The sequence below is a fragment of the Cucumis sativus genome, chromosome 1 (assembly GCF_000004075.3).
Source record: "Cucumis sativus cultivar 9930 chromosome 1, Cucumber_9930_V3, whole genome shotgun sequence".
In the NCBI taxonomy this organism is placed as follows: Eukaryota; Viridiplantae; Streptophyta; class Magnoliopsida; order Cucurbitales; family Cucurbitaceae; genus Cucumis; species Cucumis sativus.
Window position 1 is genome coordinate 28,229,777 of NC_026655.2, and position 15,993 is coordinate 28,245,769.

The 15,993-nt window shown below is 34.5% G+C and overlaps 1 protein-coding gene and 1 long non-coding RNA gene across 4 annotated transcripts; both read left to right on the forward strand.

Annotated features, from left to right (window-relative positions):
- The first annotated feature begins 3,570 nt into the window (after nt 1–3,570).
- LOC101219312 (pentatricopeptide repeat-containing protein At5g01110) lies at nt 3,571–7,881 on the forward strand. 3 transcript variants are annotated; one of them, XM_011661859.2, is made up of 3 exons: nt 3,571–6,433; nt 6,619–6,714; nt 7,118–7,881. In XM_011661859.2, the coding sequence occupies exon 1, from the start codon at nt 4,122–4,124 to the stop codon at nt 6,369–6,371; it is 2,250 nt and encodes a 749-aa protein (XP_011660161.1). In that variant the 5' UTR covers nt 3,571–4,121; the 3' UTR covers nt 6,372–6,433; nt 6,619–6,714; nt 7,118–7,881. The 3 variants fall into 3 exon arrangements, with proteins under 3 accessions (XP_011660161.1, XP_004139059.1, XP_031735942.1); XM_004139011.3 differs by having other exon boundaries at nt 3,571–6,417; XM_031880082.1 differs by having other exon boundaries at nt 3,571–6,411.
- A 2,490-nt stretch (nt 7,882–10,371) lies between these two features.
- LOC116401820 lies at nt 10,372–11,161 on the forward strand. Its single transcript, XR_004214217.1, has 2 exons — nt 10,372–10,473; nt 10,679–11,161. It is a non-coding gene; the product is annotated as an uncharacterized LOC116401820 (long non-coding RNA).
- Nucleotides 11,162–15,993: the final 4,832 nt, after the last annotated feature.

Below are 15,993 nucleotides of genomic sequence, written 5' to 3' on the forward strand. Positions count from 1 at the left end.
CCTCCGAAAAACTTCAACTAACACATGACATGAACACTTGCAAAACTTTTAAACAACGAAAGTCTTTTAATAAAATAAATATTTAAATTATACTTTGAAATCCGGTGCAGCCCATAAGAAATCCTTTAAAAGCATATCATGTAAAATAAACAAAACATAAAGATATAATTATTCGAAAAATTACAATATTATTTCAAAACAATGTCCTTGCATAACAAAAACTAAGTTGGTCTTGCAGCACTAAGTTCAGCATATAGAGATCCACAATCTGTACATTTATCATTTTGGAAGAGAGAAATCATTTTGGAAGAGTAAGTCGAAAGACTTAGTGAGCAATGGTTTTATAAAACAGGTTTTCATAAACATTTTAGTATAAAACCGAAGCTTAAATACATTTATCAATAAACATTCATAACATGAAACTTGAAACATTTGCATTGTTTTTCGAAAACATTTTTCCATAGCCACATACAGTATTTACGTCTTTGTTCGAAGATGGAACAGTCGTTGGGTAGCTAACCTTCCTCCTTTGGAAATCAATGTGTTACTCAATGTCACTTGAATAAAGCCTTGGTCGTGAAATTCCTCTCAAGCTTCCTTGACCTGAAAAATTCATAACTCATCCTTAATTAATCTCTTGAAAAAGAGAGTGGCTAAGGAGTGGGATGATCCTTATAAAATGAAAAGATTTATCATTCTAAGGATAAAATTAAAAGGGAAGGAAGGAAGTCATGTTGAGAGAACGCAATGGAGGAAGAGTTGTTGCGGCGAATGAGTTCTATCGCAAATAGAGTTAGGCAATCTATTTAAATAATGCAAAGTGAAGTCAGAAAAGAAGTGGGCGGTTGTGGCATGTCGTGAAAAAGAGAAGGCGATGCGCTTACCAACTCGCTCCTCAGTTGTAATAGAAATTTCCATGGTTAACCCACAATGTAAGACTATGGAGACATTTTATCTTCCTTCCTTGGCTTGGCTATATAGTCTTAGAACAATATTTCTCATGGTCTCAACCTCTAACAACATATATACACTCAATCTCAAACCCTTCCTTCTCCATTTTGGGACATCCCTTCTCCCTAACGCTTCTTTCATTTTGTCGTTCCACACTCCGGACTTCCTTTTGACCTTTTTCCTCTCAAAATCTAATTCAATCCATTTTCCTTGATTTCTAACTCTATTTATAGTGGTTTTCTTGTCTAAAGGTTACTTCCACACTTTACACGTGTCTCCTCGCCATTTTGTCAACATCATGCAACTAACCCACACTTGATACATGGTCCGACTATCAATGGCGATTTGACTTTCCATTGAGACGCACACCTTATCTCCTTGGGAAGCCAAATTTCTTAATATCGCTTGACCCTCTTTATCTCCTCGAAAAGCTGCAATCCTATATTTCTCTTCCTAGGATCATCTAATCTTGTCAACAGGGCACCTAAAAGCTTCATAGGTATAAGTGCTTCTTCTTACACCATTGTGTCCAACGTCTAACTTTCGACATCCAATATAGACTCATTCTCGCCACTCGTCTTTATCACGTCGTTTACGTATGTGTGAAATAACTTATACAATTATTTCTCTTCGAGTCACCTTTTTCCTTCTTTTTTGTTCTTCTTCGCGCACTACACTCTTAATCGAATGGTTTTTTTGCAATGATTTTTCTCAACCGACTTTCTTCTTTGAGGCCAGGTCGTGTACACGTACTCCCTCATCGTGGGGTCTTTGTCGCGTTAGTGATACACGATCAGGGTCTTACACTTGCTACCCTGAGCTTGTTTAAGAAGAAGTTGGGAGGGTACCTGAGATCTTAAGACGCATAACAAACTCCATTTCTGGCAAAAAAAATTGAAAAGCACATGGGATCTTTTCGCCGAGAAAGCTAGGTTAAGAAGCTAGCCAACTATGACTGTGAGTGGTTTTCTCCTGACAAATATTTCCAAATAAAAAGGATTTGTAAAACTGTTTAAATCGGTAAATCTATTTCTAATGAAACCATGATTATGTGAATTTCCTTATGCTTCCCAATTCCTAAAATGCTCGTGATTTATGAATGAATTGTATTTATTGTGAACCTAAAAAAGAGGTGATAACCTATTCAAGGAAGTATCTTATGAGTGAATTTCTAAACGAAAGAAATGTTTTGAATACGATTTCTCTAAGCCTTATGAGGCAACTATGTTAAAACATGTGACATGTGTCATTGACAATGTTGGCGTTATGTGGAAAAAATGGAAAACCAATGTTTCATGAAATAAGATTATCTTTGTACCCTATGCGATATGATACCCTATTCATGTTATGTAATACCTTATTCATGCTGTATGATCTTGAATGAGATGCCTTATCCTTGTTCTGTGATCTGGGTTAAAATATGCTTTATTCTTGCTATGTAATCTGAAATAGAATGCTCTATTCATGTTGTGTGATCTTGAATGTGATATCTTATCCTCCTATGTGATCTGGGATAATTACATGCTTTATTCTTATTGTGTGTTATGGAATAGAATGCCATACTCATGTTGTGTGATTTTGAATAGGATGCATCATACCTACTGTGTGTTATAGTATATGATGTCTTTTGCTTGTTGTGTGATCAGACATTGAAAGACTTGTTTATAATGGAATTGATTGTATACTTGCTAAATGCATTGGGATTTCTCTACACAATTGCAACTTAGTAAGAGTGTGGCAAACGTTTGAGTCGAGGAAATGGTACAAAGACGTAATAGAATATGCAAAACGATTCTGCGAAATAGATATGTAGTATGCATGAGATATACAATGCGATATGAATAGTGATGAGTAATAAACGAAACGATCCTTGAGATTTATGAGTTGTTGATAAATTGAGATGTTGAAAAACGTATGAAATTTTGAATAAATCTAAAATGTAATAGTTGACTTACATTTGCTTTAACGCACGTGTTGGCAACAGTTTGTGTGATAAGACAAACTTGATTTATTTAAGGTGATTAATTTTTAGGGGTGAAGGAAAACTTAAAAGGCAATACCACATGAATTGTATAAGGTGTGGACTCTTTTTGTGTAATTGCTCAAAGGAAGATTTGGAATTTGCTTCTTTCATATATAATCTCAGTATGTGTAACAATAAGTTGATTATCTTGTAATTTGAAGGTATTGATTTTCATATTGCAAATCACATAATAATTTTAAGAATGACACATGTTCAAATTTTGTTCGTCATATAGTGGAGTATGGAAAATATATAGTAAAATTTTCTTTTATATTTTAGTTATTTTTTTACTTTCGCAAACTAATCCCAAACATCTTGCAAATGTCAGTCATATAGATGTATAGATGTTTGTTTTATGTGATTTAGAGTGTTTCTAAATATGTTTTTAGAAAGCCTTTAAAAAATTTATGATAACACCAATGATTGAAAATTTAATTAAAAATTAGAGATTTCAAGTTTGAAAATTGCAACAGATTTGTGAGATAGTTGAAATGTTTAAGGACCTTTGTGAAATATCGTTTAATAAAAAAAAGAAAAAAGTAAAATTACCCAAAATTTAAATTTAGAAAAAGGGGTCTATCAAAGAAATAGATAACGAAAAAGAAAAAAGAAAAGAGTAGTTATATATTTTATAAAAAGGAATTCTACCAACGTTCATGTGGTGGGAAGGAACGATATTCGTCAAGGTTAATCTGGCTTTTTCACAAAAGAAAATGGTGGTGTGATGCAATTGAATTGTTCTCTGGAAAATGATGATAGATAAAACATCAGTCTCAAAAGAAAAGGAGAAGGAATCACGTTTCAGTGGTGAACACTCCACTCCGCCTCTCTCCAATGGTTCCTGCACGATAGAAGAAGAAGGAGAAGGATCTTGTATCGTGATCGCTGGATGGAAGTTGCAGTCGTCGATATTTGAGGAGCAGCCACGATGGGAGAAGAGAAGAATAGCAAAACTTTCATTTTTAGGGTTTTTTTTTTTTTTTTTTAATGTTTTAAATAAGGACATTTTAGAGTTTTCGTATCATTTGTCCTGCAACTCAACATCCTAAAAACTCTTTCTATAATTCTTTACCCCTTTTTTCTTCCCAAGCCAAACATGCCCAAGTCGATTGGAGGCAATCCTTGAAAGAGCTTCAGCTGCCCTCAAATGGCTGTTCATCGACTTCCTCTCCCAAATTCCACTTTCAGAAGTGGAATTCTCTCATCAAAATTCACATCTTCAACTCCTTTACTTCCTGCTATTTTCAATTCTTTCACACTTCACACTATCTACTCTCCTTCAAATACTGCCCTTCGATTCCTCCAAACCCATTCTGCTCCAGCACCTCCTCATCCTGTCTCTTCTTCACTCTCTCCTTCGGATTCCTTTCTACTGGAAAAAATTTTGTTCACTTTGAAGCAGAATAATGTAAGTTATTTACGCGATTCTCTTTTACGCCTCAGCCCTTCTCTTTTACTCCAAGTTCTCTTTAGGTGTCGTGGAGATTTACATTTGGGCTTAAAATTCATTGGTTTAGTTTCATATCATTTCCCGAATTTCAAGCATTCCTCACTTTCTTTGAGTGCAATGGTTCATTTTTTAGTGCGCGGCAGGAGGCTCTCAGAAGCCCAAGCTTGCATTCTTAGGATGGTGAGGAAAAGCGGGGTCTCACGAGTTAAGGTCGTCGAATCCTTAATTTCGACGTGTTTTTATTTCGGGTCGGTTGGTTTGATTTATGATTTGTTAGTAAGGACTTACGTGCAAGCTAAAAAGTTAAGAGAAGGGTCTGAAGCTTTTCAAATTTTGAGGAGAAAAGGAGTTTCTGTTTCTATAAATGCTTGTAACAAGCTCCTTGGTGGTCTTGTGAGGACTGGGTGGGTTGATTTAGCTTGGGAAATATATGGGGAAGTTGTGAGAGGGGGTATTGAGTTGAATGTTTATACACTCAATATTATGGTTAATGCTCTTTGTAAAGACCGCAAATTTGAGAATGTGATGTTCTTCTTATCAGATATGGAAGGAAAAGGAGTTTTTGCTGACATTGTGACATATAATACACTCATCAATGCTTACTGTCGTGAAGGACTTGTTGAAGAAGCATTCCAATTGTTGAATTCATTCTCCAGTAGGGGTATGGAACCGGGCCTTCTAACTTATAATGCTATCCTGTATGGCCTGTGTAAGATAGGTAAGTATGACAGGGCAAAGGATGTTTTAATTGAGATGTTGCAACTTGGATTAACGCCTAATGCTGCTACATATAACACATTGCTAGTTGAGATTTGTCGAAGAGACAATATTTTAGAAGCTCAAGAGATATTTGATGAAATGTCACGTCGTGGTGTTCTTCCTGATCTGGTTAGTTTTAGTTCTCTGATTGGTGTGCTTGCGAGGAATGGACACCTTTATCAGGCTTTGATGCATTTTAGAGAGATGGAAAGATCTGGTATAGTACCTGATAATGTTATTTATACTATTCTTATAGATGGGTTTTGTCGAAATGGTGCTCTTTCAGATGCTTTGAAAATGCGGGATGAGATGCTTGCTCGTGGTTGTTTCATGGATGTGGTTACATATAATACTTTTTTGAATGGATTATGCAAGAAGAAGATGTTTGCGGATGCAGATATGTTATTTAACGAAATGGTCGAGAGAGGTATGGTTCCAGACTTTTATACTTTCACCACACTCATTCGTGGATATTGCAAGGATGGAAATATGGACAAAGCGCTGAATTTGTTTGAAGCAATGGTTCGTACAAACCTGAAGCCAGATAAAGTGACATACAATACGTTGATTGATGGCTTTTGCAAAGCAGGCGAAATGGGAAGGGCCAAGGAGTTGTGGGATGATATGATCAGGAAAGATATTATCCCCGACCACATTTCCTATGGAACTGTATTAAATGGTTTTTGTAGTTCAGGCCTTTTACCTGAGGCATTGAATTTGTGTGACCAGATGCTTGAAAAGGGTATCAGACCCAATCTCGTCACTTGCAATACTTTAATTAAGGGATACTGTCGGTCCGGTGACATGCCGAAGGCATATGAATATTTGAGCAAAATGATATCAAATGGAATAATTCCTGATAGCTTCTCATATAATACTCTTATTGATGGATATTTGAAAGAAGCGAACCTAGAAAAAGCTTTCATATTGATTAATGAGATGGAAAAACGGGGGCTTCAATTTAATATTATTACATATAATTTAATTTTGAATGGATTCTGTGCCGAAGGAAAAATGCAAGAGGCTGAGCAGGTATTAAGGAAAATGATTGAGATCGGCATAAATCCTGACGGAGCCACGTACTCTTCTCTGATAAATGGTCATGTCAGCCAAGACAATATGAAGGAGGCATTTCGTTTCCATGATGAAATGCTCCAACGAGGACTGGTGCCTGATGATAGATTTTAAATTTTTACTTCATTGGATGCATGTCGACTATTTAATTAAGGCAAAGGTCTCTTTTCTCTCTTGTATGTGCATGAACCCGTACTCCACTTTCATACAACACTTTATTTGTTTATTAAATTGTAAATATAATTGGTAGGTTACGTTTTCTGATTGCTTAATATGAGGTGCCATGTTCACACATACTGAAATATTCTCGTAAATATATCTCTGCTCAATTTTTAAAGCATCTACTTAATCTTTCTTGCAGGGATACTTCACATGTAATCTGAACCTGAATGCTGATACTTTTGCTTTGCTGGGTTTGACTCCTTAATTCCAGAGAATCAAATTTTAGTTATCACAGGTTATGAATCTGGTTTATTTGCTAACACCCCCCTTGCCCAATCTCCTTTTTGGTTAGAAACACTTCATATATTATATGAAATTACAATAAAGGGGAGTATTTCCAAGTCCTAAATTGTAACTAGTTATTCAAATAAGCAAAAAGAGGTTTAACACTATAGTTGTTAGAGGGAGCGATGATGCCATCCGTCAATTGAAATTTGGTAAAATAAAGTCTTTAGAAGTTACCAGCAAACGTGCGACTCTGGGTTTTTCCCTTTTTTCAAAGAGGACACCATCTCAGGGATAGGGAGCCATGGAAGTGGCTTTTGCATATTGTCATAATTGTTTCAGCTTGCATGGTAATTTCCTACTTCCTAGAGGTAGAACCTGATTTTTTTCTTTTAATTTTTTTACCTTTCCAGGTAAAGAGGAGAGAAGACTTGTGAGCAAGAGTTGGTCACGAGTTGATTAAATCATCACAAAGAGATTAGATTGTAAAGGAGCCATTTGATCGTGGCAGCCAAAACATTTTCGCTGTTGCATCGAGAATTGGAAGGTACAGGGAAACAAAAGAGGGACATGATTCATGTAGATGAATCTCCCAAAACGTCTTATAAAGCCAAGGTCCCAATTGTTTGTTGCTAAGTTCTAACTTCCAACCATCGTTAATGGGGGATGAGGAAAGCCAAGACAGGTATATTCACTTGCCATCGTTTTCACAATTCTTCAGTCCATCAAAAGACAGCAGCTGCTAGCGTCAGTTCGAATCCACTAGAAAAGAAAGCCGGTGAGTTGATCCGACTTTGCCGCCCAAATGAATTCATGATTAGATGTGACAAGTGAAACGTGTCATTTTAATATTGGACAATTCTCACGCCTAAGAAGCAATTATTCTGGCATAGATAATCTCATTGGAAAAGTCTGTAAATAAAAGGATTCCGACAAGATTAAGAGCTTATTTTGCTTGGTAATTTTCATATGATTTATACATATTGTTGATGAGATTCAAGTTGTGTAAATCTTCTAATGCGTTGATATTGCAATGCGTTATGGTTAAAATGTATTCACTAATGTGTTGGGGAAAAACCTTACTCACTTGACACTTTTGTCTAATTTTCATATGTTTTGTTCCATTTTCTCCCTCCTCTCAAGGTAGTAAAGGACATTCAGTGTTTGACTTGTGAAATTGAACGTTTGTTGTGCTATAATTGCGTCGCATCAACTTGTTAGTATTCTCAGTATGTTGCATAGCATGAAGAAACTTTATGGTTTTTGAGATGATCATGATTTTATGGTTTTTGAAACTTGTATATTTTTAGTTTTAAAGAAACTTTTTGTACTTGTCAGAGATGTACTCTTTATTGGAAATCAATGAAGTCTTTTATTATTTTAAAACGAGTTATCATCTCGCATTAAGTTGATGTTTGTGCTAGGCTTACTAAGCTTTTTTGGTGCTATCTCACGAAGAGATTCACGCTAAATGTCTAGACGGTCATGCCCTCACATGGTTGCAATGAGTGATCTTGGGACGGGTTGACACATTGAGTCACATAAACCACAATTGCTTATTGTTCAAAAGTTCGAGGCTTGTTGAAAATATATCAGTTGTTACCAAATCAAACCCAATTTACAGCTGGGGTCACTGGTGATGTTCAAGAACCAAATGAATGTTTACATGTACTTTATGTTCTAGAGTTTGCTTACAATATACTATATGTTAGTGCATTGCTTAAAAATCAACGTTATTTTGTAACTTTTGCTAATGATCATTTTGTGATTCCCGTCAAGTTAAAATTGAGAAGGATTTGGAAAGTTGAAACCATTGATGACCTTTACATGCTTTACATATCCCAAGTGAAAGTTGTTGATAGAACCCTGAGAAATTTGCTCTCTGTAAAGCAACTAAGTTCTATTTGGCATCAACGATTGGGACATCCATCTATTACTCGAATGAAAGATCTATTAAATATAGTAGCTTTAATTTATCTGACTCTATTAGCACTCACGCTACCTGTCATATTTGCCCATTAGCAAAACAATAAAAACTTTCATTTCCTTCTATGATAATGTTATTGATGAATTTTTTGACTTAGTGCACTATGATATTTGGGGGCCTTGGGGCCTTTTCAAACACCCACACATGCTGGTTGTTCCTATTTTGTTACTTTGGTTGATGATAGGTCTAGATATACTTGGGTCTATCTTATCAAGCATAAAAGTGATGTCTTACCTATTATTCTTAGGTTTTTTAAACTTATTGAAACACAGTTTTCAAAAGTTATTAAAACCTTTAGGACTTATAATGCCCATGAGCTTGGTTTCAAAGAATTTCTTGCTTCTATTGGTACAATTCATCAATTTTCCTGTGTTTACGTACCTCAACAAAACTCAATTATGGAACAAAAGCACTGACATCTTCTCAATGTTGCACAAGCGCATTGATGTTTCAGTCAAAAGTTCCTATAGTTTTCTAGATAGAATGCATTCTGATCGCAACACACTTGATTAATAAAGTTCTCGTGCCCCTTTTGCTCAACAAAACAACCTTTGCTGTGTTACTTGGGAAGTGGGCAGATTACACTATGCTGAAAGTGTTTGGCTGCTTGGCTTATGCTTCAACCTTGTTTATTAAAATATCCAAATTTGATCCTTTAATCCTATCCTCGTGTGTTTATGGGATATCTCGCTAGTGTAAAAGGATACAAACTATGTCATTACTAACAAGACATTCTTCATATCTCAAGATGTACTATTTTTTTAGAGCCTATTTACTTTTCACTTGGAATCTACCACTTCTCCACAAGTATATGATGAATTTTTAAATCAGATTGTCCTGCCTTGCTCGATATCAACTTCTACTAATGTTGATGACAAACCAGTAGATTCTGCTTTGAATGACACAAGACCTTTCTCAACATTTGATGGAACATGAGACTTGTCCCTAGCTGATCCCATTTATCTTGTTGATACTATTACTAATGACACGATTTCTATTCCTATTGTACCATAGCCCATAACATCTGTTCAACCAAAGGGGATCACAACGATAATATTGTCCACCTTCCTATTTACAAGACTTTCATCGCAACCTTATAACTCATACTGAGAAAGTCCACAAGTCCATTCTTCTTTTGGCAAATATCTATCGTATAACTCATATTTCTCAACTAATAGACAAGTTTTGTTGAATTTATTCACTGTGTATGAATCTACATACTATCGTCAAGCTGTCAAATTCAAGAGCAATCCATGAATGATGAGATTGATGCAATGGAAAGGAATCAAATGTGGACATTAGTGTGAGACTTGTGTTTAGAATAAAAGGGTCAAATTTTTTACTGAAGTTTTGATTAGGCGTTTTGAGAAGAAGCTTGTGTTTTAAAGTTTGTGTTAGGATGACACAAGACAAGAAGGCGTCAGACATTTAAGGATTATTAAGCATTTTGGAAATTACCACTCAAAATAAAACAAGGCAAGGAGATGTCCAATCTGATTTGACAAGGATTACATGTGTTAAGCTAGAAGTTAAGTAAGCTTAAGTGAAATATTAAACTTACACGTGTAATACCTTAAGTAGGAGCTAGCAGTATTTTAGAAGTTTTGTGATGACTAATCCAGCTTAAGAATTAGTATAAATAGAGGAAGACAACATAATGTTTGGAGTTTTACTCTGAGAATTTGTGAAATGAAGTGTTACTCTGTTGAGTTGCTTCTAGGTGAGAAGAAGAAGAAGAAAGTGAAGCTAAGCATTCTGCGAGAAGGGATAAACCAAGTTTTAGTGAGTGATTTTCCAAAGTGTTTGTATATTTTAAAGATTTCCTTTATGTTTTGAGGTTTATAAAGAATGATTTTAAAGTGTTTTGAAATGAAAGATTATGTTTTAAAGCTTATGTTTACAAGTAAAGTTGTGTTCAATGAATGATGAAATATGTTTTAAAGCATTAGTCTTAATTCTATCAAGCTAACTGCTATGTGCACATAAGGTTAAAGGAAACCATGTAGAAAAAGCATGCATGGTGGAGTGAAGCCGACCAATATATAAAAGATGTGTATTGTGTTAGGCAGAGCAACAAGGAATGTACCAAGAAATTTTCAGATGCGGTTGATGAAAAGACGATCACAATAGTCTAAACACAAGGCGACAAGTCTTGGAGTAGGAAAGGATTCATGTTCTCAGTGAAAGACATGCAAGACTAATGTGTGTTTATGAGACATGATGTGTTTACGTGGTTCGTTATAAAATGTATTTCTAAAGGGTTTTTCTTTGAACTTCACTAAGTCTTTTGACTTACGTTTTAAAGTTCTTCCTTCCAAGTAATCATATTAAGGCTAGGTTGGAAAATGGTGAAATGATGGCTAGGCGAGGAAGCTTGGCGAGGCGTATAGTTTAAGTTTACTGTTTTATTTGTTTGTAAAGTATTGTAAAACGTTTGGTTAAAGGTTAATAAAATTTAATCTTTTGTTCTTTCGTTGTGTTATGATTTCTTAATTATTGAGTTTGGAAAGATATCAAAGTAAGTGTTTTAATGCCTAAGGTGTAGTTCATGTTTGTGTACTTAAGGTACCAGGAAATTAAGCAAAGCTTAAGGACCTTAAGCTGAGTGTTTTGGCGTTTAACGCGTCAGAATACTCAAATCATATTGCGTTTCGTAGGTGTTTGCGAGGCGGGGTATGTCAATTAGTCTCTTTACTAAAGTAGTATCACATTGTTGACAAGTAATTGGGTTTACAAAGTAAAATATACTTCATATGGCAAAGTTGATCGTTATAGAGCGAGACTCATTGCAAAGGATACAACAAACAAGAAGGTATTTATTTTTATAACACTTTTTCTCTAGTGGCCAAAATCGTTGCAACCAAGGTATTTCTCACCTTAACAACATATTTTAACCGACCAATTGTCCAAATAGATGTTAACAATGTTTTTATTAATGAAGACCTATTTGAGGAAGTCTATATAACTTTGCCAATGAGGTACAAAACCTCTAAAATACCTAATGAGGGGGAGAAACTTGCTTGTTGTCTCAACAAATCGATTTATGGCCATGAGCAAGCATCAAGGCAATAACTTGTCAAATTCTCAAATGCTTTATCCTTGCATGAGTTTACCCACTTCAAATACGATTATTCGTTGTTTATTAGAGGAAGTGGAAACACATTTATCGAATTATTAGTCTATGTTGATGATATTTTGGTAACAGGTTTATCACCTACATAGATTGATTTTGTTAAGGTCATACTCAAAACAAATTTCTTGTTAAAGGAGTTGGGACAAGTGAATACTTCTTGGGTATAGAATTATCACGTTCTACTCAAGGGCTGCTATTGGCTTAAAGGAAATATTGTCTACAAACCCTTGAAGACATTAGTTTTTTAAAGCAAAACCAGCTTTACTCTCCATGTATCCTAATCTCAAAATGTAAAAATAGTATAGATCATAAAGTTGCTTTCTCCTCATGAAGCTACTTGCTATAGAAGATTAGTTGGAAGAGTGTTGTATTTGCAACTTGCTAGGACTTTAATCCTATTGAATATTCGAGAAGGGATAAAAAGGGTAGCACAAGTGATAGTTAGTTATGGTGGGGACAATTAAGTTGTAAGAAAGTAAGGAGTGATTTGTCTATCTATAGAAAAAGATGATGATAGTTAAGGTAGGCTTTTGGTAATAGTAAGTAGTCTTGAGAAAAAGGAGGTTTAAGCTCTTTGTATTCAAAGAGATTGTAGCCTTCGGACAACGTTGCCATATCAATATTAAAATTAGTAAGGAATAACTTACATTTTGGTATTAGAGCATTATGTCCTAAATAAAGTAAAAAGACGACACAAAAGAGAATCAAAGAAAAGCTGGAAGCAACAGAGTAGGAGATCATGAGTCTCAAGCGTAGCGTGAAGAAATTACTAGGAATAGAGGAAGGTGTAGCAACGCTACTGAAATCGATATCGACACTATCGATAGAGGTGGCTATGATAAGGAATTACACTAGTGTTTATGAATTTGTGAGTGGATTCTTATCAAAGAAAGGTAAGAAGAAGGAAGATTGAAAGGGAGACCCTACAAAAGAGAGTGTTGGAAATAAGACAATTGAAGAAATAACTGACAAGTCCAAAATAGTCAAGATGTCAGTTTTTTTTCAGAGGAGCTGACTAGACGCCGGGCTCTTTTGAGCATAAAGGTATTTCTATATTCACAAACTCTCTAATAAGAAAAAATTAAATGTATTTTTTATCAGCTTCGAAGAGTGACTTTCAATTGGTACTGTAGAAAAGAATAACGTGAACCCTTCAAAGATTGAAAGGATCTAAAAATATTCTTGTTGAACCGATTTCGATCATCACGAGAAGAAACGTTGGTAGGATGATTTCTTCAAATTCGGTAAGCGTTGATGATGAAGGAGTATGATGGACGATTTGAGAAGTTGATGACATCTGTCTCCCATCTTACAAATGAAGTGATGCTGGAAACCTTCATCATAAGCCTGGATTTGATCATTAAAATTGAGCTTGAATGTTGGGAGTTCATGACTTTGTCCGCACAATGAATAAGGCCAAAAGAATTGAAAATAAGAAATTAGTCCGAGAAGAAAAAAAAGAAAGAAAAGAGAAGGCCCAACCCAACCAGGACACCTCAAGCGGGGATAACAAAGACCCAAGAAAAAACGAAACATATGGAGTACCCTACCACGCATATGCTCACTTTGACAAACATAGCATCGACGCCAATCAAAATTGAGACACCAAGTAGACGATTAACAAACATAGATTTTAAGAGTCATAGAGATAAAGGAATTTGCTTTCGTTGGCCACTAGTGTAGAGTGAAAGAACTACATAGCATGAGGATGTTTGTTATTGTAGACAATAGCGGTAACGAAGTAGAGATATTGAATGACATATAATCAAGAAATGAGGAAATTATAGAACGATAGACGACATCAATTGTAGATGTAGTAGAGTTATCATTAAACTTAATGATGAGATTTTCACACCAGAAACCCTAAAAATGAAAGTGTTAATTGAGAATAGAGAAGTGATAGTGCTTATCGATTGTAGAGCTACCCAGAATTTTATTGTACAAAAAGTGGTTGAGGAAATAGAAAAGAAAAAGAAAAGGAATAAAAATAGAAGAAAGAAAATCTTGAAGAGGAACCGAAGAAATCTGAAAGAGAAGATGAATAAATAGAAAAGAAGAAGAAGAAAGAGAAGTAACTAATCGTCTATAATATCAATTACAAATCTGGAATTTTTGAAAATTTTCTATGGACTTCATGAACGTTTTTTATTTTGTTACAGGAACTGTAAATATTTTTGTGTTTTGTTATATTTATGAAAATTAACCGAGATACAATTTTAAAATTTTTAATTTTAATTTAAAATGTTTTATTTGATTTTAGAAGAATCTTAAAAGTTGGTAGCATATATCTTGGTATAAATACACTAAATGTTTATTTTAAATATGTTTATCAATGGCAAAAACGGTCATGATTTTTTTCAAAGCTATGCAATGACAAACGTAGACTTAGTCTTTGTTTGTTTCTTCATTATTAGGAATTGGAGTGGTAATTTGACCAACTCGGATTACCGAACCTAAACTACAAGGATTGAGTTGCAATTTTTTTTAAAAAAATATATTTAGAGTTGAGTTGAGGTATAGGATTTAGTAACTCGATCAATCTGACCCAACCCGATTTTATTGTTATTATAACAATAGTAATAATAATTATTATTATCATAACGAATGAATTTGAATGTAGACTTAAACTTTGCCTAGAATGCTTTTGAATACTTTTTATTTCTATTTTGAATGAATTTGTATGTAGATGTGACTTTTATGTAAATTTAGGTTTCATGTATTTGAGGTAAATAGTTGGACTTTACTGGTTGTTTGTTTGATTATAATTTTTTTAAAAAAAATGATTTAACTAGGAGTGAGATGATAGACCAAAAACCGAGTTGATCATCCAAACTGAAGTTGGTCGGTCGGTCGAAAAACGAGAGGGGTCAGTTTTGAAAAGTTTCAATTTGAGAATTTTCAAAAAGTATTTCTTAAGTGTTAAATCGACCTGACTCGACAAAAAATGACCGACCCGGTTGACCCAACTCAACAAAAAATGATCGATCGACCGACCTTTACTCATCAATGTCAAGGTCAGTTTGAACATTTACTAAATTGATTATGGTTGGTTCAGAGACGATTTTATAAAAAAAAATCGACTCCGATTGACTAACGATCACTTAGGTCCTTTATGTAAGTATTTAAATTTCAATTTTAGTGGAAAAGGAAAGAATGAAAAATCTTCTAAATTATGAAAAAAAAAATGTTTGAGTGACCTAACCTAGATGTTACAGGTTGAGTTGGGTTGACTCATGCACATTTAATCGACAAAGTTCAATTTTTACTAACGTAAAAACTTCGGGTTGATCGGTAATTTACTTCCAACTCAACTTATGTACACAACTTGATTGTCTCTTGAGTTGAAGGCATTCTCTCCCTTTTTTGAATTTTTTTGTATTGAACTCATTTTTAAAACAATAATTCTCTCTTTTTTAGTAAAAAGAGATGAGGAATGTAAAATGCATTTGCATATGGGTAGGATACAATGTTTATTGCGTAAGGATTAGATGGAAGAGGGGACGACATGTCGTAATGTGAAAAACGATAAAATGAGTAATTTCATCTCCGTTTTATCCTCCACCTCTTGCGCCCTTCCACATTTTCCGTTCCATTTCTTCCATTTATTCCTCTCCTTATTTGTTCCACTTTCTCAAATGACAATTCTACCCCCCCTTTTTCTCTCTCTCTTCTCTCTATCCGGTTCCAAATTTCAAACTAAACCTAATTGATTTTACACTCTTTGTCGTAATGTCAAAATTACTATATATATAGTAAAATAAAATTGGGGAAGATAGCCCAAACGAATAATTGAAATTGTATGGAGAAATAGAATAAATATTAAAGGAAATAATGGATGAAAATGGAGAGGTTGAAAAGATGAGGAGGATGATGAAAGGGTGTGTGTGTGTTGAAGGCAACAGAAAGTATGGCATTGTGGATGGTCATCACCACAAATTGCAGCAACAGAAAGTATTGAATTGCAAGAATTAAGTAGGGGTGGAGGCCTGGAGGGGGACATATCTGGATTTAATATATAATATATTGTTGTTCTAATTATAGCCTTTTCTTTCTAAAATCCCAATACCCTTAAGACTACTACACAACAACCATATCTTATTTTATTATTCCTTTCCTTTGTATATATGTTATTTAAATTATATTCTTTTTCTCTATCTTTAAATTATTCT

Excerpts from the sequence above, each read along its gene's own strand:
- LOC101219312 (XM_011661859.2), top strand. The coding sequence starts at position 4,122 with ATGGCTGTTCATCGACTTCCTCTCCCAAATTCCACTTTCAGAAGTGGA.